Raw genomic sequence first — 24,349 nt, forward strand, 5'->3', positions numbered from 1 at the left:
TTTTATCCAGGGTATAGGTTTGTATTCCTCCAGTAAAAATGTGCTAAAAGCCTGTTGCCTATTTTTCTTTAATTTCATGGAGAACGATAGGCTAGCCACTGAGAACATTTATTCTTCAGACCTCAGTGACAAGTTTTACGGTTTTTCTTAATTGCCAGTTTTCAACTTTTTAAAGTCTATGAACATTTGGTATTTCCTTAAGAAAAGTTTTTGGAAAGCTTCCCCCCATCCCACACCCCAGTTATATTTGCCTTATTTTAAAATTTGTTTTTATATGTTATTTAAGATTTAGTAAAAATACAGTGTTCTAAATTGTAAAAGTCACTTTCAGTGCATTTTTTTGTCTTATCACAATGAAGGCCAGCCGATGTACATAAAAAGATGTTTGTTCTCTATACTGGGGTTTGACAACAGATATGAGAACGGTTGCCATCTTGGCCAGCTTTGGCATAGGCACACCGTGTTTTCCTACCAGTCAGTCAGATAAGTTGGAGGGATAAAAGTCTGTGTGGGGGGTGGGGGGCGTTACATTTCTCTGAAAGTTCTCAGATTGAGGCCTCTGTTAGCTTATCATGAGAAGGTGCTTGGTTAGAGTTTTTGAAGGTGGTTATAACCTCTGAAGGAAGTCTTTATAGTCTGGGAAGTTACTTTATTTCTATTTAAAGAATAAGATCTTTATAATCTTATTTAGTTATTATATGTTCACATAGGAGAGAAACATTTTCAACTGTAGAATTTGTGCTGAGGAAATACAAATGGCAGTAATATCAAACACCATGTTAAGTGGTATTTAGCCCCAAAGAAAAGGTAAATGTCGGAATTGCTTTAATATTTCAGATCACAATAACATTAATGAAATCCCTGTATTTGTACTGAGTGGTAACAACCATTGTTAAATATTTTTCCAATTACTTGAGAACCTTCTGTATTTGGTTGCTGAAATGTTGCCATGGTCACATTCCGTGTTGGGTATGGAGTGGTGAACTGTGGAACCAGTGGCAACCAAGGACGCCCAGGCTTGAAACTAGGCTGTCTCAGTCTGCAGTGTGTTGAAGCTACACTCGACATGGAACAGAGGGTTCTGAAGAAACTGGTGAAATCCATCAGTAGTACGGTCGAGAGCTGTAAGTACTGACCAAACATCCAACACTGCCTGAACATCTTTTGAGGGGGAGAGGGGTAGATTGATTGATTTATTTGCTTACTTACTTATTTATTAATAGAGGCACTGGAGATTGAACCCAGGACATCATACATGCTAAGCATTCACTCCACCATTCTACCACTGAGCTGTACCCACCCCCTTGAACATCTTTATTCGTAATCAAATAGAAACATTGAATAGACATACTAGTTAGACATTAACAAGTGCATTGTAACCCCCAAAATAGAATTCTCCTATTTTCTATGTAATATTTTGGCCATTTAAAAAAATAGCAAGTGAGCAATCATTCCTGTACTTACACTGAAAGTATTTTAATCATCAGGTGTCCTAAAATATATTAGGATATGTGGGAAGAATAGCTTGAGAATTTACATGACATCATAAGTGCTGAAGGATTATCTGCCAACCAAGTACCAATTTTTTTATAGTTTGAAATTTAATAAAAGGTTTCAAAGTATAAAGGTTTACTCTGACAAGTTCCCTGAATTCTCTGGCACAAAAGCCATAGAGGCAGCTGATTGCTCTACTTCACAGGATTGATAGAGATACATAAGGTACTTTAGATGTTGAAGAAATAGCATGGTGCTTTGTACATGGCAAGTGTTTGTTAAAGCTAATCTAATTAAGAGGTTTTTTTAGGATTCTTTGCCTTGCCATATCTTAAAAAGTAATCTGGTAAACTTTTGTTACGTAAGCATGACCACAAAGAATCCTGACTGGTATTTCTAAGAATCTGTTTTTAGACTTTGAGGAAGTTACATTTATTTCAGCGACTTATACACCCTCATTATTGGGTGCTTCCATTTTTCCTTGTGTGACCTTGGCAAAGATAGGCACCACCTTGTCCAAGTCTCATTGTGGACTTAATTCAGTTTTCTCTTTTTCCAGTTGGATTTTAAATGATCCAAGCTCCTCAAGCACTTCTGGAGCCTGTTTTCCAATCCTGCTGACATACTATCCTTAACATCCATCCGGCACATTTAGCCAACATTGAATGTAGTAAGAAATGCCTGCAGTCATGTGCTGCTTTCTTAATAGAGCCTGAGTTTTATAACACTGAAAAGGAAACTTTGCATACTTCCAAAATCTGACTCCTCTCCCCATCCTAATGAAATTATTTTTAGCAATGTCTGCTACCCAAATGTGTGTTTAATACCATAATTTTTTATTTAAAAGCAGTTCTCTGAAATAGTCTGTAGGTATGAGTATACTTGATCAGACCCATATCCCATATAATCTTCTATGAAGGAGATGCTTTTAGTTGAAAAAAGGAATGAGTTGCATTCCTTTCTTTTTCCAAAGTTTTTGATACTTATTAATTCTTAAGTTATGGTCAAAAGTTCAGGCCCTAAGTTCTTAAACATAGCTATTCACAAGTGTAACAAGATTATGGTTTTACATTCAAGATTACCAACAACTGATATTTATTGAGTTCTTCATTGGTGAGACACTGCAAAATGGTTTATGTTCCTCATTTTTAATTCTCAGAACAAACTCAACGGGGTAGGTAATAATTATCCATGTTTTCAGATGTGAAAACCATGTCTTTAAGTTGTTGGTGAACTTTTCGGGTGGAAGCCAAGCTAGAACCCAGGTAGTCTGATGCTGGTGTCTACACTCAAATAATCTTTATTTCTCAAATTAATCCTACTGATCAGCATCATAGACCCTCATGGTCATTCTGTATAGTGCTGTCCCATAGTAAGGGCATGATTAAAATTTGTTGCAGTCAGCTTAGTTCTTGAGCCATTCCAGTTGAGACCAGGATAGATTTTGGTCCTCTTATGGCCAGAATTTGGTTATTAATGGATAGGAGTGTGATGGACTAAAAAGCTAGTGCTGCCTTGGCCTTCTCAAAAGGGTCTATCTTTTTATTATTTCTCTTGGTGTGCAAAGTTCCAATTGTGTCATGTGGCAGAAAGTTGAAGTGGTTTTTCCTGGGCTTTGCCTTAGAGCTCCTTAGAAGGGGGCCTTCTCTATTTGCTAGGTCCTCAATGTGCCACATGGCTTCCTTCAGTCCAGGCCACTGCCACTGCATGACTCTTGTCTCTTGTCTCAGATCCTTAGCTTGTTACCTCCAGTGACCTCACAAAGGAGATTCATTACCTTAACTTGCCAAGCAGCTGTTTCCTTTTTTTTCACCTCTGACAGATCTAGAATGTTTTACATTCTGGACCTAGTGTAACTTCTACCTATTGATTTTCATACTGCTCCCTAGAGCTACATTGTTTAATATGGTAACCACTAGTTACATGTGAGTATTTAGATGTAGATTAAGTAGAATTTTAAATCCAGCTTTGGTCACACCAGCCATTTTTCAGGGCTTAATAACCATATGTGGGTTGTGGCTACCAAATTGGACAGCACAGATACAGAACGTTTCCATCATCTTAGAAAGTTCTGTCAGACATTGCTGATCTAGAGTCAGGCAGATAATAGCCCTTTAATCTGGTGGGGGAGGCAGATAATTACCTCAGGGTGCAGTAAATGGCTTCATGGATGTTCAACCTGTGCGTTCTCACAGGGTACCGTACTTAGGTTAGTGTGCTGCTAACACTGACTTAAAATTAATTTTTTTATAAGGGACCTGCATTTTTATTCCGCATTGGGCCTACAAATGTGGTAGTTGATCCTGGCTGTGTACTTTTTATTCGTGCTATGGTAGGAGTATCTCCGCCATCAGAATCAGCTAAAGGTTGATATTGAAAATGTAGATCCCTGAGTACCCCTCTGGTATATTAAAATATCTCTGAAAGTGTGGGCCAAACATCCAGATTGTTCACTGCATGTATTCTTAGACACTAAAGTTTGAGAATCCTGATCAAAATTGTCTTTTCCAGGCAAAACTTCAGTTATGTCAGCCTAGTATCAATCCCACTTTAATAGGAGTTGACCCAGTCTTTTTCATACAAATTGTTGCTCAGCCATAATTTTCACACTTATGTAATTAACATTTTTTAAGCAAAGTGAAGAATTGTTAAATTACTTGTAATTCATGTTGTTTGATTCAACTGATTATTTTAGCATCCTGAGATTATGCAGGATCCTGACTCTGATCTAGCTTATTCCTTATCTTCCCCAATTTACAAGAGGTTATCGTTTATTTAGCAAACATTGAGAACCTACCTTTGTGCTCGGCACTACTTGTTACTGAGTAGATGTTAACTAAGAACAAGATTTTGTCAGATGCCTTGCTAAAACCCAGGTATTTTCGTGAGCTGCCTTTCTCTGATCCACTCCTATCAGATGGAGCAAGTGAAGTGTAGTTTCATTTGCTCTTGTGAGTTCATCAGCCTGTCTTCTCTGAGCATTCATGAGTCTTTAATATAGTTGATTATCTCTTTTAGGACTTAGCCCAGGACCACCTAAAGGTCCACTAGTCTAATACCTGGCTTTTGCTGTATTTGTGTGACATAACATGGGCCAATATGTGTGCACATAGGTTAGTGTACAACATATTTCCTAGCTGTGTCTGCTGAGAAGGCTTAGAAGTATTAACACCCAGTAGCAACAAGCACACCCAGTGCCTAGACCTTGGTTTCTAAACACCAAACTCTAAATAAAAAAACCAGATTTCCCTGAAGAAATAGCTGAATAACACATACAGGAAAAACACTACTCCTGTTTGTTTCTCTTGTACTCTAACACTACTACCATACTCACACTTCTGATATTTCTGGCCTCCAACTATGTGGAGGTTTTCCCAACAATTTTCTGACATTAGCTGGATTTCCCTACAGAGTAACTCAATTCTGACACTGTCTGAAGATGGCATCAAATTTCACAGGTTAAGAGTAAAGTCCTACAAGACTGCACCCCACCAGATGTCAATCAGAAGTCTAAGTTGTTACCTGTGCTTCTGACTGGCTATAAATCAGAGGCTCCCCATGTTCAATTAATGCGCTAGAGCAGCTCACAGAACTCAGGAAAGCAGTTTACTCACTAGATTACCAATTTATTATAGGATATATAGTTGGATACAGCCAAGTGGAAGATGCATAGAGCAAGGTATATAGGAACAGATACAGAGTTCCCGTGCTTTCTCCCAGCACTTCTGTGTTCACCAGCCCAGAAGCTCCCCAAACCCCTTTATGGGGGATTTTTATGGAGGTTTTATCACATGGTCATGATAGATCATTAGATTAGCTCAATTTCCAATCCCCCTTTGGAGAAATGGGGGTGTGGGGCTAAAAGTTCCAAGCTTTTAATCATGGCTTGGTTTTTCTGGTGACCTGCTCACATCCAGGAGCAAACAACAGTCACCTTGTTAGGACAAAAGACATCCTATCAACCAGGAAATTCTAAGAGATACAGGAGTTCTGAGCCAGGAACCAGGAGCAGAGACCAATATTTTTTTTTTCTGTTATCACACGGATAATACAAGATGAGCCTGGCAAGTGGTGTCAGAAAGCAAGGAAGTGTTGAAAAAACAAAAAGATACGTGGAAAAGATACGGGAGCCAGCTTGAAAACTCCCAATGGCCAAAGCTGGAACAATTTGAGCTACACAATAACATAGTATTGGTATAAAATAAATATATGTGGCTACTTACTAACATAAAAAACTGAGTAAGTGGTAAAGAGACAAACCTTCCTCAGAATAATTCCAAATAATACTATAAATACCCCTTACCCAAGAAGTAGAGCTTAATTACCTTACCTTGGCTTCTAAAGAACAGATTGTGGAAAGGGAAAGTAGTAGCTACAGTGGAGAAACCTGTAGACTCTGGCTTAACTGAGTGATTGAGGTTATCGTCAGCAGTGATATGTCATGTTAATGTCATGTATCTCCTGTTAGGTGACAAGAACACTTTATGTCAGTAGTATTCCCCAAGGCACATAACCAGTCTAATCATGAGGAAAACACTCAGCATACCTAAATTGAGGGCCATTATGCAAAAGTAAAACTGTCAAGGCTGTGGAAAGGGTTAAGACTAGCTGGAGGAGACATGACAACCAAATGGATCCTGGATTGGATCCTGGAACAAAAAAGGACATCAGTGGAAAAGCTGGTAAAAGTCTGTAATTTAGTTAATAATAATGTGCCAGTGTTAGTGTATTAGTTTTGACAAATGCAGCATGATTGTGTAAGATGTTAGCAGGGAGAAACAATAAGTTTATGCGAACCCTACTATAATTGCATCTCTTATGTGAATTAAAGTTACTCCAAACTAAAAAGTTTAATGAATAACATAGGCCAGTCTCTAGCATATCAATACCATTCTCAGCCACAATTTCTCAACTGTCATTCACAGTGGTTCTTTGACCACATGTGTAACGTCTTTAGAGATGATGAAATGTGAGCTGCATGGATAAAACTATTACCTGCTGAAGATTGTGTCTAAAGTCCTTGATTGTTTTGTTGGATGACTTATCAGTATTTGACTCAGAGCAGCTCCTGACTCTTTGAACACTTGCTTTTCTTGGGGATCCATTTTCACACTACTGTTGGTGCTATATTTTCCACTCAGGTTCTCCAAAAGAGTTGAGCAGGACTACTTTCAGGCAAGCATTAATATTACTATGCACTCCATACAGTGTGTCCACACCTGAGCTTTTTTTTTTTCTTCCATTCCATTAAAAGAAAAAAGTGGGAGGCTTTCCAAGTTTTTGTCCTCAGGGCAGCTGCATCCTCTCCGATGACCACATCTTGAAAGGTCACATTGCCTTATTTCCACTGTACTCTGTTGGTTGAAACGGTCACAGAAAAATCCCTTTAGTTTCAAGTGAAGGAGACAAACCCCCATCTCTCCAAAAGTCACACTGTTAGAAGACCATATGAGATGGGACAGGTTGTTAAAAATCGTCTTTGGGAAAATACAACTTGTCACATCTGGATTCACCATTCATAAGGTAGTTTCAAGAATCTACTGTCAGTCTGATCTTCCTTAAATGCAAACCTCATCCTGTTATCTTTCCAGCCAAAATTTTCTTGTTGTCTGTAAAGTTGAACAATTCTAACTAAACCATCTGAGGCTCTCAGAAAATCCTTCTCTGCCTTCAAGCTGCCTCATCTAGCAAATGCTTACTCCTTTGGTTGGCTTTAGCTGAAGTGACACCTCTTCCTCAGGCCCCTTAATCTCTTGTTGCCTCCCCCTAGTTTCCTTTCTTTGGGTCACCAAACACCATCAATCGATGTTTGTAATACTTCATTGCATTTCTTTATCTCTTGATCAAAGTGTAACAACCTTGAGACCAGGACCATGGTGTATATATTGCCTGGTTCATAGGAAGCCCTTAATAAATGCTTATTGAATGGATAAAATTACCTTTATGTCACATTTTGGGGGTTATAGTTACAGTGTGAAGCCTGAGAATCTAATTCAGTTCATAAAATAGTATTATTAGGTATATTTATAATTGCTTATTCTATGGATTGATCAACCTTTACCGTAAGAGTCAAGTCATCCTTCTGACCACAGTAGAAACCGTAATGTAAACTGAATATTTGCAGTGGGTTCTCATTGGTTTCAGTTGGGTAACTTGAAATCACCTCAAAGACAAAATCTAAAATAATTATTTATTTCTCCCCAACTTCCCCACAAGAGAAAAAGGGGGGAGGGGAGGAGAGGAGAGGAAAGAAAAAATAATAGCCAGCTTTCCCTCTTAACTCTAAATTATCTCAAATAATCTTTGATTCATAGAATCAGACTTTCAGAAAGTAAAGAATCTCAGAGATCATCTAGGACAAGGGCCAAACTTTATAGGTGAGGACTCTAAGGCATAAGGAAGCTGTAAGACTTGTCTAAGTCAGCCATGTAGGGTAAGAAATGGAAGTGGAACCCAGATGCTTAAATCTGGAACCCCCAGTGCACAAAGCTTAATCTCTTAGTTCTCAGTCCTGAGAAATGCATCACCTGTGCGCTTCTTAAAAATACTTTTACGAAGTCTGGAATGAGATCCAAGTATGTAAATATGAAAAAGTTTGTTTGGAAATCAGTTACCAAGGCTTGATTTCCTGCAGCATCTCAGGCATCCTACGTGCTTTCTGACCTCATTTCCATCTCCCTAGTCAAAGCCCTGTCACACCAAGCCTTGTTTCTATGTTTCCAGTTGTCTCCTTCATTTCAACACAGCTTTGCCAGATAAATTTTCTTTAACCACTTCTCAAACCTTAGAGCATAGAAGAGTCAGCCAAGCTCTTGTTTAAAAGCCAATTCCTGGGCCCACTGTTAGCAATTCTTGTTTAGTAGGTCTGGGGCAAGGCCTGGTAATCTGCATATTCAACAAATATTTAGCAAGCAATGAGAGGCGGATAATTTTCATACAGATGGTCCAAAAATGACACCATAAGAAACAACATCTCCAGTGAAATAAATGTTAATCCTCTGATTAGGCATTCAAGGCCCTCTACCATTAACCCATCCTCTTGAGTCTTGTTTTTCACTCCTTTCCAACTTGCTGTGCTCCCAGTAAATCATGTTCAACTTCAGCCTCAATTCTTCCTTTCCTTGGAATTCTCCACTTCTTTACCATCCTCAACACATATATATAAATACTGTGTATCCTTCAAGGCTCAGTTCAAAGTCTTACCTCCATGAAAATGGCCCAACTCTTCTCTCCCATACTGATTTCTCTTCACATGTCTATAGTGATGAGTATATTACATAACTTATCATTTGTATACTGTCTTGTGAGACTTCTGAGTAAAGCCCATCTTAATTCTATAAGCTCTTAAGTAGCAAATCTGTGTCATACTTTTAAGCATTTAGCATTATAGGAGCAGAATAGCTGCTTAAAATATTTTTAATTGGGATGGAAAACTCGATGATTAAATCTAAGTTGTGTTTATTTGTATTTTCATTTTACAGTCAAAAAAAGTGAAATAGAGTGTCTCATAAGAATTTTTCACAGCTTGGTGAAAAGAGCTGATGTAAGACTTGATAACACTGGACTGGATCGTAATGCATTTCAAGCAATCCTGCACAGCGTGTTTGGAATGACTGATAATATGCTAATGAATAGGGGTAAGAAGTCCTAGAGACTGAAATGGGCCAAGCTGAGATGGCATATACATGTATATACAAATGTATGGCAAGCATGTATTATAATGGCAAATGTATTTTTAATATGGCAAATATATATATATATATATATATATTCAATTTTCACCAAAGACTGAGTTTTTAAATACCAAACTGAAAGATATAATTCTGATAGTGCTACCAATTTAAACCAGTAATTGATTTGATTGTGAGGGTGGTTTTTAATATAAACTCACTCAGAATTTCATATCTCGTAGCTGTACCACTTTGAGAGAGAACAAATAATGAACTAAATAAGCTAGCAGTATTTTTTTTAAAGATAAGCTTATGGTTTTTAATCATGATGTCTTTTAATTCATATGCTGTAGACATGTAAATTATCAAATGATTTCTTTTTCTTCATAAAAGTGAAGAAGGTATCAGTCGACACCAAAAAATAATTACTCATATTGAGAAAGATCAAAGAAATAATTATGTATTTAAAATAGGAAATTATTTAATGGGATCCAGTCAATTTCACCTACAGATTTTTAGTGTTCAATTAGATGTCTTGTTTGTTTGTTTGTTTGTTTGTGTTTTTTTAACTTTTTTTTTATTGAGGTATAGTCAGTTTACAATGTTGTGTCAACTTCTGTTGTACAGCACAGTTCTTCGGTCATACATGCATATATATATATTCATTTTCATATTCTTTTTCACCATAAGCTACTACAAGATATTGAATATATTTCCTTGTGCTATACAGTATAAACTTGTTTATCTATTTCATATGTACCAGTCAGTATCTGCAAATCTCGAACTCCCCATTTATCCCTTCCCACCCCCCTCCCCCGTGGCAACCACAAGTCTGTATTCTATGTCTGTGAGTCTGTTTCTGTTTTCTATATACGTTCATTTGTCTTCTTTTTTCAGATTCCACATAGTGATATATGGTATTTTTCATTCTCTTTCTGGCTTGCTTTACTTAGAATGACACTCTCCAGGGCCATCCATGTTGCTGCAAATAGCATTATTTTATCATTTTTGTGGCTGAGTGGTATTCTGTTGTATAAATATAACACAACTTCTTTATCCAGTCATTAGTCGATGGACATTTAGGCTGTTTCCACATCTTGGCTATTGTAATAGTGCTGCTATGAACATTGGGGTGCAAGTGTCTTTTTGAATTAGGGTTCCCTCCAGATATATGCCCAGGAGTTGATAGGTCTTGATGTACGTATACACCTTTGAAGCCATAACTGTAATCAAAATAATTAACATATCCATCACCCCCAAAAGAGTCAATAATATTTTCTTTTCTAAAGGGTAATACTAAGATTTCATTGATAATTTTAAAAATAATATGTTATTTGAGAAATTTGTCTTTAGGTATTGTACAAATTCTTTAGAACAGGATTTTGCCACTCTTTTTAGAGTAAAAATTATCACATTGATTTTCTCCACTGTTGGTCTTCTTGGCTTATAAGTAACTGCACAAAACATCACAAGTGAAAATCATCATTGACTATGGATGAGAATGATTTATTTCAATAAAATTCTGTTGGAAATATATTTCCAGTGATTTTGCCTTTTTCAAGAAAGATTGTGCCAAAACCATTTTTCCTCTCATTTGGGGAGGAAAGTTTTTTTTAAATCTATTCATACATACTCTTGAATTATGAAATAGCTGTAAATTACAATGCACTTGCATGTTCTTTTTCTTTCAGTATTTTTTGCATTTGACAAAGACAATGATAACTACATAAATGTGAAAGAGTGGGTTAAAGGATTATCGGTGTTTCTTCGAGGGACTTTTGAAGAAAAGCTAAAGTGTAAGATTTCTCTACGTAATTTCTAACTTAGTAGTTTATATTGTTAATTTTGTATTTGGTGAATCTTTAAATATTTTTTAAAAAATATAAAATCAATGTTCTCTACAGCAATCTTGCAAAATTAGTTCATGATAGTTAAAAAAAAAAAATACAGATGAAATGGGTGGCCTGTTTCATTGGAGAGTTCCTAGTCCCAGGGTCTCCAAACCTTTCCTCCACTGATTCTATAATGCCCAGATGTCACCCTCTGGCCTACGGCCCAGGTGAAGAATAGCAACTAAAGGCCCGGGCTTGTGCCAACTCTGAGCCGCTGGCAAGGTTGAGGTTTCTGGGGCTGCCTCTGGGCTCAGCAGGAAGTTGGCCTTAGTATGAGGCAGCACATGGTTCATACTGGGGCCCTTTCTTGTCTTTTCATCAGAAAAAATGTAAGGGATTGACTAAAGCAAGGTAAAAACACACAATGTCCAGACATCATTACTCTAATGTTAGAGTTAGTGTGGATGAATAAAGAGAGGGAAGAAGGCGGAGACAATGAAAGTCCAAAGGAAGAAGGACTATAAAGGGAGCTTCCTACAGAAAAGGAACGTTAGGGATTCCAAAGACAAAGATCTCCCAATTCACAATTTTGCCAAGAAATAGCTCTGGCTTCACCCAACCTGTTCCATTGGTATGATGTATACTTTCTATGTTTCACACCTCCTGTGCCAGAATTTGGGGTGTGAAACCCTAGAAAGAGAATAGAAACAATTTTAAATAGCAGTTTTCAAGGGAACAAGTTGCTTGAAGTGTCAAATTGCTTAAGACTTCAGACTTCTGAGTATGTAAGGAAATTTTTATCCCTTCTTGTCCTTACACTTGAATTTGCATTTGGGATGTACAAAAGAAGATCTCTAAATTAAACACGTTTTTAAAATGACAGCAACATTTTTAAAAGTCACCAACTTTATGACTTTTTTGTTTGTTTCCTTTTTTTCTTTTTTTGATTTTTTCAAACAATTGAAGTATAATTGACAAAACAACATTATGTGGGGGAGGTTTAATTATTTTTTTCTTACAACATTATGTGGTTTGTTTTGTTTTCTCCAATATAATTTTTCACAGGAGAACATTTAAATATAGTTGCCATATATGTTTGTTGCAGTGTTCTTATACAAAAGTCTCACTGAGAAATGAAAAGTTAAGTTTCATAAATGTAAATTCTTGTGAAAGTGACTGTGACACTAAATGCAGCTGTACATGATTGAATAACATCGCACTAATTAAAAAAATTTTCCTCCTCTAATCCCACTTCCTAAAAATGTTTCATATACATTTCAAGGTATGTTAACTTGAGGAAAATATTACTTCTAGTAGGGTTGTGTCACAAAGTGATGTATGCTATGTCGTGGAGAAACACAACAAAAAAGACGCAGCTAATCTGATACTCTGGAATATTTCATACCTGGTTCTTGTTCTTGTTCTTGTTCTTTCCCTTCCTTTCCTTTCACTTCCCTTCCCCCACGCCCCTCCCGTCCTCTGAAATATGTAACTAGATTGCAGACTGCACCAGGGCTCCAGGACCTGAGTAAGGTCATTTGTGGACTGAACAAGTGAACTGTGGTAGAGGTTCCACAGTGAGATCAAAGTCATGAAAGTCACCCTCCAGGGAGAGATTGATCATTTTGGAAAGTACAAATGGGGAGATCCTAAGGAGATGACAGATTCATTACCCAAATAGAATTGAAAAATGTTCTTTGTCAGTGGTATAGTAAAGTGTGTACTAGTTTTTGTACTCTATGTAAGAAGGAAACTATGATATTGAGGTACACACACATATATATGTATATGTAAATGTGTATTGTATGATCAAAGGTTTCAAAATATCTCCTTTATTGCTTCGTAGCATTTGTAAACCCTCAATTTCAAAGTCCAGAGATTATAAATCTTACTTTTCACATCCCAATAGGTATTTTAATCTTGTAGAAAGATATATAATAAAGTTTCTCTACTATACTAATAATTGTAGGTTGTATAAATTGTTTTCATCCTTTTAAAATTATATATTGAAATAACAAAGGAGAAGACTAATGACAGTTTAATTGTTCTTATCCAAATCTTTAAACTTCTTATGCTTTGAAAAGTCTGTTTTGAAGTTTATTGTTTGAATGGTGATGGTTACATTTCTCGAGAGAAAATATTTGACATGTTGAAGAACGGTCTACACCAGCAGTCACCTGAGGAAGCGATTGATGAAAGAATAAAAGAGTTGGTAGATATAGCACTGAACAAAATGGTAAGCATGAAAAAGTGTAATTCATTATATGTAATCAATCCATATAAACACTCATAATGAAATAACATAATAATAAAAATAGTTGTCCCTTATAAAGTACCTGCTATATGCCAGGCCTTTCACAGAACTCTAATATATTAACTCATTTTATCCTCAAAACAACCCTATGAAGTAGAAATCATTATCTCTATTTTGTAGATGAGAAAACGGAAGCAGAGATAGGTTTATCCAAGGTCGTGCTAGACAATGAGGTACATGGGGAGGGTATAGCTCAGTGACAGAGTGCCTGCTTAGCATGCACAGGATCCTGGGTTCAATTCCCAGTATCTCCATTAAAAAATAAATAAACCTAATTGCCTCCCCCCACTAAAAATTTAAAAAAATACATTTTTTAAATTAAAAAAAATGAGGTACAGAATTCATCTTTTAATGAACCCAATAATACCTCTTTATTATGGACTTTGTGATTTCTCTCCCTGTTTTACTATGACACTAAACTGGATACCAGTGAAGGTTTATGACTCTAAGGCAGCCTGGACCCAGCTCACCTCCTTTACTTTGGAGTGCAGGAAAGTAACAGATGATGGGGACTGGCGAGTCTCAGTTTCTGCTAACAGACCTCAGAGTATCCTCCTCCATTAGAAACACTCTCATTAGCCACTGCTAGGGCTGAGGGTAGGTGTCTTGAGAGACATTACGTTTGCCAGTACCACACCCACCCCCTTCTTTCTTGAAAGGAAAAGATTCGGAAAATCTTTTTCAGATAATTATTCAAACCTTTCTTTAAACTCTCAGCAACTGTGATTTGGTTATGCCCAGAAGTGAAAAAACAAGCACCCATCAAAACAAATCCAAATTGAATCAAGCATTAAAGGTATTTGTAATTTATACACATGCTCCCCCCATGATTTAATTGATCATAGTCCCTGTCATGAATACTCTATTCTAGGCAAGTCTGTCTTCTTCTTGATTTACACTCCTGCTTCCTGGCATAACTCATGTTGGGCCATCTTCTGCATTTCCTACTGACATTTCTAGCTTATCTAGATCCCAACCATCCTTAAAGGCCTAGCTGTTGTCTGCAAGCTTCTCATGATTTGAGTCCATCTGGAACTGTTACTATTCTAACTCCCAGTGCCTTGCTCATTAGCTAAGCAACTTCACTTTTATCCTTTTTACATTACATCCTTACTTATCCCAAGTAAGAGATACTTTGAGGAACAAAGCTAAAACTTAAGCTTAAGAATATTTTCCCTATAGTGCTTGTTTTATCATGAAAGTAATGGTATAATGAGCTTCCTCTAATTTTCTTATTTCCCCAGAGTATAGGTCCTTTAGCGATAGGGCTGTATAACAAAATATAGCCTGCTTGGGCTGCTATAACTAAATACCATTGTTAAGGTGGCTTAAACAACAGGAATTTATTTCTCACAATTCGGGAGACTGAGAAGTCCAAGTTCAAGATGCCAGCCAATTCAGTTCCTGGCTGAGGGCTCTCTTCCTGCCTTGCTGACCTCCTCACTTAGAAGAGAGGGATCTCTGGTCTCTCTCTACTCACAAGAACACAAATAACATCATGGTGCCCTACTTGCATGACCTCATCTAGACCTAATTTACCTCCCAAAGGCCCCCACCTCCAATTATCACCACATTGCAGATGTTAGAGATTTCACATATGAATTTTGGAGGTGGAAAGACAGATATTCAGTCCATAATACCAAGTATGCCTATTAGACTAATAGGCATAAAGTAAGTGATCTCCATAAGTACCTTTTGAGTTGTATAAGTAGTGCCTACAGAAGTGTGAACTTAGTTTGAATTGGTAAACTTTTACTCTAGATGGTTGATTTTTATGCAGAATTTAAAACTACTCTATCATTTATCAAGAAATCATCTTCCTCTATAGGATTATGACAACGATGGCAAGATATCTTTTTCAGACTTTGAAAAAGCAGTGAAAGAAGACAGACTTTTGCTGGAAGTGTTTGGACCATGTTTCCCAGAAGCAAAGGTACAGTGCCAGCAGCCTAAACTGGTTGAGGGAAAATTTTAAAGGATCAGAAAAGAAATACTTGCTACATACTCACTTCTATAGGGCTTCAACCCACTACTGAAGTTCAGGCAACCATGAACATCTCAGCCCCATCCTAGCATTTGGGACCCAAGAAAATACTATTTAAGTAATTATATTCATCACTTTTTTTGAGCTTATAACCATTTCAGCCATACACAGTTCCTAATTTCCTGTATGTAATGACATTTTCTCAAAGAAAACCAAGGTATATTGGCTTGCTTAAGGGATAGAACAGGAAATAGAGTGGATTCAGCAAGTACCCACCGTAAACTGCTAGGAGAACTTGATCTCTTTCAACCCAGATGTTGTCAAACAAGAATAAATTTTTAAAATTTTGGACACATGTATAGTACTCTATAGTACTTTATTTGTCCTTGTGAACATCTTTCACATATGAATATAAAAGTTTTCTGAGTCAGGAGAGCCAGCCTGACAATTGATTTGACTCATTATCATTTCCTATCTTAATTCTTTTTTTGACCAACTGTGCTTTGCAAACATGTGATATAGGAAGAAACTTTTTATTCTCTGCAGTAACTTAGATGGTGAATTTGTGGGTGAATTTGCATAATGTTAAGTTATCCTTAGCTATCTCAGCTTGGCTCTCAAACTTGTCCCACTGTAGTTTATTCCCACATTTTAATTGTCTGGAAATGTGTGATAAAAGCCAATGTGTTAAAGGCAGATTCTTGTTTTAAAAGACTGATAAGTGAAACAGTACTGAATAGTGGCCTAGCTGGAGTAACCACTTGGGTTCAGATGGAACACCAGTGGTTCTTCAGCTGCTCCCCAAGAGTTCATCTGTAACCAGTTACCTAGAGCCTTGCTATTCAAAGTGTAGTGTGTGCACCAGCAGCAATGGTATCACCTAGGGACTTGTGAGAAATGCAGACTTTCAGATCCCAGCTCACACCAACTGAATCAGTCTTTGTGTGTGTAATTGACACAAGGAAGGTTTATTTTCTTCTTTCATCACAGTCAGATCTTGTATATGTTGGCAAGGATGGGGAGAAGTGCTGGCCTTCACACAGTCACAGAACAGATCAGAAATCCACTCAAGAACACAGAACCCACTTGGCAGCTCCTCCCTTTAGGGCTGTAAAAGAAATTTTTTAATTGTGGTAAAATACACCTATTATAAAATTTACCTTAACTAATTTTAAGTGTACAGTTGAGGAGTGTTAAGTACATTCATGCTACTGTGCAACCAGTCTCCAGAACTCCTCACCTTGCAAAACGGAAACTCTATACCCATTAAACAATTCCCCATTCCTGCCACCCACCAGCCCCTGGCTACCACAATTAGAATCTGCATTTAGTAAGACCCCAAGGTGAAGAGTCAAAGCACCACAGTCTGAGAAGCCTGATCTAGATGGCAACTTGCTCTTTCCAATTCAGTGGGAGTTCTCTAACGTATCTTTTAACTGAGTGTGCAGCAAAAAGGTGTAGTTGATCCTTGAACATGGGATCAAACTGCTGCAAGGGTCCATTTATATGCAGATTTTTTTCAATACATACTACAAGATCCATGGTTGGCTGAATCTGAGGATACTGAACAATGGACACAGAGAGCAGACTGTAAAGTTTCGTGTGGATTTTTGACTGCATGGTGGGTCGGCAACCATGTCTCCCCCATTGGTCAAGGGTCAACTATATACCTAACTATGTCACAAGGAAGTAGAGCCAAACCCCTTGCCTACACTTCTTAGTACCATCTACCACTCAGTGCCATCCCAGCAAGGTTGCATCAGCAAGTCATAACTAAAGTGAACCTTCTTAATTGGTATGTTCAAATACACTCATTAGGCAAGAGGCCCTTAAGGATATGGAGATTGAAAATTAAAAAAAAAAAAGACTCCCCTTGGTATGGGCCTTCTCAAGTTACTGTGTTATCAGTAAAAAAAAAAAAAAAAAAAAAAAACAGCCTGGACATACTTACACTTGAGTTTCCAATTATGTGGTCCGCTGACAGGAAAAAAATGTGGGTATGCTAAAAGTAATGGTAAAAGTCTAGCATTACATAAATACTGATTTGTTTCTGCCATAGATGAAGTAAATTATTCTTTAAAGTTAACTAAAAAGCATGTAAGCTTCTAATTTCAGATTTGTTCTAATAGTTTATTAACTTTTTTGCTTTACAGAATTGTCTTGATTTTGAAGCCCTGGCATTCTAACACATCCTGACTTCTAGTTTTTGAATATGAGTAACTCAAAATTATTAAAATCAGAAACAGATCCTGGTTGCCCTATCTTTATTTGTATTGTAAAGTTTCTATATTTGCTTCGATTAATTTACATACGGTGACTGCAATGTGGTAAGTAATGTTGTAAGAATGGTTCCTGTATATTAAGTATGGGTCAAGATAACATCTATACTAGCTAATAATAAACTAATTTATTTATTTATTCATTTATTCATTAGGTTAGCCAGCAACCTTCCCATCTTGGGGCAAATATTGTGAATCAGTCATTCACAACCCTCTTTTCTCTTGCTTCCTCAACCACAGAGGTTGGAAACCTGAACGTCTGACATTCCAGCCCCCTCAGTAAGGTACATCCACGGGCTCAGTTCTAGCCAATATGATGTAACCAAAGTCACTGGGTGGAGCTTCGGGAAGGGACATAATTGGCTGGCATGTACTTTGTCCATGATAAACTAATTTTAAAAGATGAAACTATATTAGAAAAGTAGCTTGAATGAAATTACAAAGGGTGCATTAAAAAAATACCCGCAGTAAAATCTCTTCAAGAATTAAAACTGACAGGCTGAAGATAAAAAATAAATAGTTCTTTAGAAAATACTGATTTACTGCAGGCAATTTATATTCTTCTTCTTTGTTTTAATGGATGAGCTGTATGCATATCTCCTCGCTTGTCCTCTGGAGGCTTTGGCACAGATGAAATTACCTAGTTAAAAAAAAAGAGAACCACAAAAACTTAATTAATTTGTATAGTACAAGAGTAATAAACTATTAGAAGTGGTAGGATATACATTCAGTAGTTCAATCCTTGCTGTTACATTTAAGGCACTCAGCCCAAGTTCAAAGTACTACCTATGATCTAGGCACAGAGCAAAGTTTTCTGTCCAAACTTGATGGGAGTAAAATTTCTAAAGCCATCTAACAAGGAAAAAAATGTAAGGGGAGAAAAGTAAACATATGCTTTACTTTAATATTCTTTAATAGATCTGTAATTGTATGATGAACTCACTTGTAGTTTTACGGATACAGATAGATATCCTGGTTACACATAACTTGAAACACTGACCATGTTTCATTTATTTAGAGACAGAGAGGCTCCAGTGGGGGCAGGGGATGAAAAATTTAGAGACATAAGCGGAAGACGCTAGAATCCTCAATTTCTTGGGGAAAAATAAAACCAGACACATTATCAGAACAAGTAGAGAATATAAGTTAAAGCAGAGTAAGACAGTCTTCACTTAAAATGGAAAATTATTAGAAACTGTAGTAAACTGTAGTTAGTATTTCTCCTTTTTGTTGTTCTACTATTTCCATACCTAAGATTTGGACCTAACTCTTTTTTCTTGAAAGTACAGTCGGCTCTGGCTGAGACAGCTATGTGTGTGTATCTAGTCTCAGTTCAGCCATGTCTGAAGGAAGGGTGCCTGCACAAGCAAAGACATATTTTAAAAGGCTTAAGCAGAGAAATTGTGTCCATGGATTTTTATTATTATAAAACAATTCCTCATCCTTAATTGGATAATAATTTTGAGGTTAAAAAAATGTACACGAAATAATCTACCTTAGCCTCTCTTAATCACATTGTAAAATATATGTACAACTGTGTGAAAAGCACTTTCAGAACCCAAGTAAAAGTATAAGAAAAAGTCTGGTCTTTGTCCCTCAGTTTATTATTTCTAAAAATCTTGCCTCACAAAAAGGAATCTTTCAAAAGCTAACTCAAATTTAACTTTCTCTTCTTTGTGTTTAGAAAATGGAAAATGATTATGTAAATTACATTTAAAAATTACTACCTACGTAGGACAATCTAGTTCTAATTTATTTAAGAAGTTTAAAATGCAGACCTTAAGGCCTAACTTTTAGAAATCTCACCTTCCTCTACAGCTATCTTTATAAAAGAAGCAAAATAAGCATTTTGAATTTTATGTAATTTGTAATTTTGAATTAAAAGAAATAAATTGTACTTATTTTCCTTTAATGCAGTAAGTAGTTCTCTACTTTGGCTCACATTAGAACTATCTGGAGAGCTTCAAAAAAAAGGGAGAGACTGGGCTCTATTCTCACAAATTGATCTGACTGACTGAAACCACTGCTTTTATATTTTTTATCTAGAGTGATATAAAATATGTTTAAAGCAAGGATTAATGGTATCAAAGCAAATACAAATCTGTGAATCAAATTCAGTTAGTGCAACAGAGAATTGTAAGAAAGCACATCTAAAAATTAAAAATGAAAAAAAAAATGACAATACTATAGTTCCCACAAGTAACTCTCCACTTAGTTATTAGCCTACAGCCAATTTGTCCCTTAAAAAGTTTTTTTTTTATTGAAGTATAGTTGATTTACAATGTTGTGTTAGTTTCTGGTGCACAGCATAGTAATTCAGTTATACATATATGTATTCTTTTTCATTTTAAGTTATTACAAGATATTGAATGTAGTTCCCTGTGCTATACAGTAGGATCTCACTGTTTATCTATTTTATATATAGTAGTTTGTATCTGTTCATCCCAAACTTCTCATTTATCCTTTCCCCCGCCTTTCCCCTTTGGTAACCATAAGTTTGTTTTCTGTGTCTGTGAGTCTCTTTGTAAGTAAGTTCATTTGTACCATTTTTTAAGATTCCACATATAAATGATATTGTGGTATTTGTCTTTTTCTGTCTGACTTACTTAACTTATTCATTTAGTATGATAATCTCTAGGTCCAAAACAGCTTTTTTTTAATCTTACCTCTTTAAGTTTATTCCGAATTAAATTCGCTGTTGTATTCAACGAGTCATCGTGCATGTCCACCTTAGGTATGTCTGGTAACAGAGGCCCAATCATAACCTCATTACTACTAGTGCTTGCTTCAAGAAAAGTTCCAAGTTTACAATCATCTTGTCTTCTTCTTTTCCGCTCCTGCAGTTGTGTTGTCCTAGGCATAAATCTGTCAACTGCTTCTGAAGGCGTAATACGATTCTGTGCACCAGGACAGGCTAATGAATTTTTTAAAGTTTTCATCTGCATTTTCTGCAGAGAGTCATTGTGGTTCCAATGCTCCAGTGTTTCATCACGGTTTCTACCATCCTGAGGGGAGTTTGATGCTCCGCCCACATGCTTTCCTGACGAACATGTACATTTTGGGGAGAAGTAACACAAAGGCAATTCACAAGAATAAGGAAGACGAGGATCTGCATTCCCAGGAGATACATTCAAAGTGGCTGCACAAAATCCAGATCTCTTTGAATGGTAGTCCTGTCTAAAATGTTTTGCATCTTGATTCTCTGTAACCAGTTTCTTCTTTGTCGCATAATGATCTTTATATTATAATTTAAAAGGTGAGGGAAAGGAAACAGAAATGGTTCATTTACTGTTTTCATCATTCAGAAATGTGTAATTTTAAAAACAAATATTACTTTAAAATGATAATGAATGCTACCCTAAAAAAATTTATTCTTGAGCAGGGAATACATTTACATGATTTTAAAGCTAAAAAGGATATAAGGTATGTAAGTATCAAGCTTTACTCTCTCCTCGCTCCTCATATGCCTGGTTTCCACTTGCCATAAGTAAGCATTCATCTTACTTCATCTGTCCCAGTATGTCTTACTTTTCCTCCTCCCACTTACCCCTCTTTTTCTCCTGTAATACCCATTTCTCTGCACTATTCCGTTTCCCGGTTAATTGTAAATCTTGGGAGAGTTTTTCCATGTCATTAGATAGAAAACTTTTTACAGCTTCGAAGTATTTTACTATATGAATGATCGTGCTGCTCGGTTTGTGTTTTTAGTTTTTATAGGAGTCAATATGCTGGGTCCATATTTTATAATTTCCTTTGCCACACATGCAAGTTCTCCTGGAACTAGTTATTTATATACACCACAGGCTAAAGTTCAATGTCTACAAATGACCAGAGACTCTCAACAGCTCTCTTGCCAAAATTTCAGGTAAGTTTTCCAGAAGTCTTCCACCTTGTTTCTCTCTTCACACTGCCACATGCCCCTTCCCCAATCAGCCATAAACTCATTATATTTAATAGCTGTTTGGACACTGCCTTTGTCTTTCAACCAAAGGGTGGAAATTTGGTCATTTGAGCCTCTAAAACCATTCAGATTTCAGACCACACACATTATCTTAGTCCAGTTCTGGCTGCTGTAGTTCTATAATTCACGTACCAGATCTATGACTTCATTCCGTGCACTTGGAATTTGTGTCTAGGCAAACTTGGTTGGGCATATGGGGCATCTGGCCACTGGTACTTATCAAAAGTAGAACTTTTCCACTTTTAGCAGTTTTAGATTAGCAGTTGGAACTGGTCTGCAAATCCTAATTGTTTCTCACTGACTTTTGGTCAAAACCTTTATTCCTTAGTATGGACACAGGCTTTTCAGGATTCACTTCCTGTCCTCTATTCTAATCTTATCTCTCACTGAAGCCCCTGTGTTGTGGTTATCAGGTACTACTCACAGTTTCTTAAAACTCATGATGCTCATTTATTCCTCTGGGACTTTAAACATGCTACCTGGCCCACCTTTCCATCTCTTCCTCTCCCCTTCTGGGTAATGTCTAACTACCCTTTAGAACTCAGACACCTCTCTCATCCTGCAGGAAGTCTTCCATGAAACAAAATCTCTCCCTTCCCAGCCCAGGTTACACAGCATACTGTAAAGGACCCTGAAGTTTACAGTTATTGAAAATTGTGGTCTTTTACTTGTCTGTCTTCCCACTAGACTGGGAACCCCCGGATGACATACCTGGCAAAATGCTTGGCACATAGGAGGTGTTTAGTAATAGGCTTTCCATACCTTTATTTTTAGTAGTTCTGGCTACATAAGCGTTCCTCTCTTGTAATTTTCTTCTGGTTTCTTCAACTGTCTCAAATTCTGGAGCATAGCACACATGAAGCAATCCACCAAAGAAACTCTGTTCATCCATTTTCCTCTTGGCTATCCTAAACAGAAATACATGATATGGTTTACTAATCTATATTTACTTTAGGATGAAACCTTAACTAGTATACAATGCACTGACCTAAAGAGCATAGCCCTGCTTTTACTGTGTGTATAAACATCCTATAGTTTGGGAATTAAGATGGTCTGCTTGTGGATGGTACTCACCCTACTGATCCACTGCGTACTCTTAGAGCCTTTCCTCCCCTCTCCCAAGAGTGTTAACAGGTTTTGAGCTGTCATCCATGCATATCTAGACTCCCTTTAACCAACATAGGATCTAGCTGGTTAGCTTGAGGTTACAAAATATGTAGTCATGAAAAAGATTTTTCTTTGTTTTAGGTTAAAAGGTTCTTGAGAGTTAGCTCATACACAATTTAGCCTTTTCAGCACAATGTATTCGTACAGTGGGATTCATAAATAATACTGAATATATAACAATGAGAAAATGAGAGGACGGTATCCATTCAACAAATACTTATTGAACATCTATGACTGGCCAGGAATTACCACAATAAATAAGTACTTCTGTGCCCCGGGAAAATGATGGATAGTTATTGAGATTTTACCACATACCAGGCACTGTCCTAAATGCTTAATGCTTCACTCAAATTAACACTTTACAACAACCCTATGATGAAATTGAGGTCTGGGGAGGTTTATACTTTGGCCATGCTCGCACTGGTTTATGAAACTAAATTCAAATCCAGATGTTGAACTGCATGGCCTAGTAGGTGGTGTGGGAGATGCAAGAACTCCTTAAAATGCACAGTGAGAAAATATACTTCCCTAACCATGAGGAACTGGCAAGGTGGTTAGGGCAGTGAGATGATATATAAGAGCACGTGATATATAATCTACCACACTACACGACAGAAATTGTTACGCATGGGAATGACATGATGGGAAAGAGTTTTTCGGTAAAGCTAACATTCAAGAAGACTGCAGGAAGATAGTAAAATAGGATCACATTAGTTTACTGGGTAATTCAGGAATGAATGAGGGGGGCCAAAATGATAGCAGTGGGAATGGAGGAAATGAGATACTGCTTAACATGCATGTTACCTTGCACTTTGTAGATGCTGAAATTTAATAAGATAAACTTCTGTAAAGTCTTCTGCTGGGTATTCATCTAGAGCATTATATTGTTCAATTGCACCATATAGAGCAAACCGCTCAACTAATTCCTTCATTGCTCCCACTGCAGGAACTCCTTGTATTAATAAGTACTGAGATTCCAAATTGATTGTATACACCTAAAAGAAATGCAGACATATTGAATGTTTTTCACAGATAAGCCTAGGACAAATTTGCTATTAAAACATTTTTGCCCCTCTCTCTGCATAAAGAATAATTTACAGTAAAGAGTTAGCAAATATTCACTGAGCGCTTACCATGTAACAAGGACTATAGTAAACGCGGAAGGTAACAATGACTAAAACACAGTCCCGTTCTCCAGGAGTTGAGGTTCTAGCAGGTTAGAGAATCTTTGGTACCAGAGTACCAGCGTTCCGCATACTCATCTCCTGGGAATGGATGCGATCTTAGCCTTTCAAGACTTCGTTTACGTAAGCTGAGCCTGTGAGGCTAGAGCTCACATAAAGCTACGGAGGATAGCGAAAGAAACCAAAATCACGTTACCTTGACCGCGCGAGGCCGTCTCCCCTCCCGATACTTGGCCCGCGAGTCGCACACAGCCCTCTGGACGTGGTGGTCGAACAAGCCCCCAAGCTCCCCACCAGGAGAAGCCATCTTGCCGGCTTTGGCCGTCGCAGAGACGACAACATCCGCCTTCCTGCCCTCCTGCTTATCCAATAAGAGAGAGGGATGGGTCAAGGCGTGCCGAGATTGGCTGGAGAATCGACAGCGTCGGTCATCGTTTCCTGCGAGCGAGGATTCGGTTAACGAC

At 37.2% G+C, this 24,349-nt stretch overlaps 2 protein-coding genes across 3 annotated transcripts; one reads left to right on the forward strand and one right to left on the reverse strand.

The window, feature by feature from the left end:
- Positions 1-424: 424 nt before the first annotated feature.
- LOC102520207 (EF-hand calcium-binding domain-containing protein 1) lies at positions 425-15,913 on the forward strand. Its single transcript, XM_032484007.1, has 4 exons — positions 425-1,124; positions 8,976-9,131; positions 10,856-10,960; positions 13,081-15,913. Exons 1-4 carry the CDS (start codon positions 950-952, stop codon positions 13,287-13,289), a joined length of 645 nt encoding a protein of 214 aa, XP_032339898.1. The 5' UTR covers positions 425-949; the 3' UTR covers positions 13,290-15,913.
- Positions 15,914-16,241: 328 nt separating this feature from the next.
- RBM48 (RNA binding motif protein 48) lies at positions 16,242-24,235 on the reverse strand. 2 transcript variants are annotated; one of them, XM_032484005.1, is made up of 7 exons: positions 24,082-24,235; positions 23,506-23,696; positions 22,297-22,442; positions 20,240-20,808; positions 18,117-18,213; positions 17,246-17,296; positions 16,242-16,402 (listed from the first exon to the last, which is right to left on the reverse strand). In XM_032484005.1, the coding sequence occupies exons 1-5, from the start codon at positions 24,190-24,192 to the stop codon at positions 18,127-18,129; spliced, it is 1,104 nt and encodes a 367-aa protein (XP_032339896.1). In that variant the 5' UTR covers positions 24,193-24,235; the 3' UTR covers positions 16,242-16,402; positions 17,246-17,296; positions 18,117-18,126. The 2 variants fall into 2 exon arrangements, with proteins under 2 accessions (XP_032339896.1, XP_006187091.1); XM_006187029.3 differs by having other exon boundaries at positions 17,246-18,213.
- Positions 24,236-24,349: the final 114 nt, after the last annotated feature.

This window comes from Camelus ferus, chromosome 7 (assembly GCF_009834535.1).
Source record: "Camelus ferus isolate YT-003-E chromosome 7, BCGSAC_Cfer_1.0, whole genome shotgun sequence".
Taxonomy (NCBI): Eukaryota; Metazoa; Chordata; class Mammalia; order Artiodactyla; family Camelidae; genus Camelus; species Camelus ferus.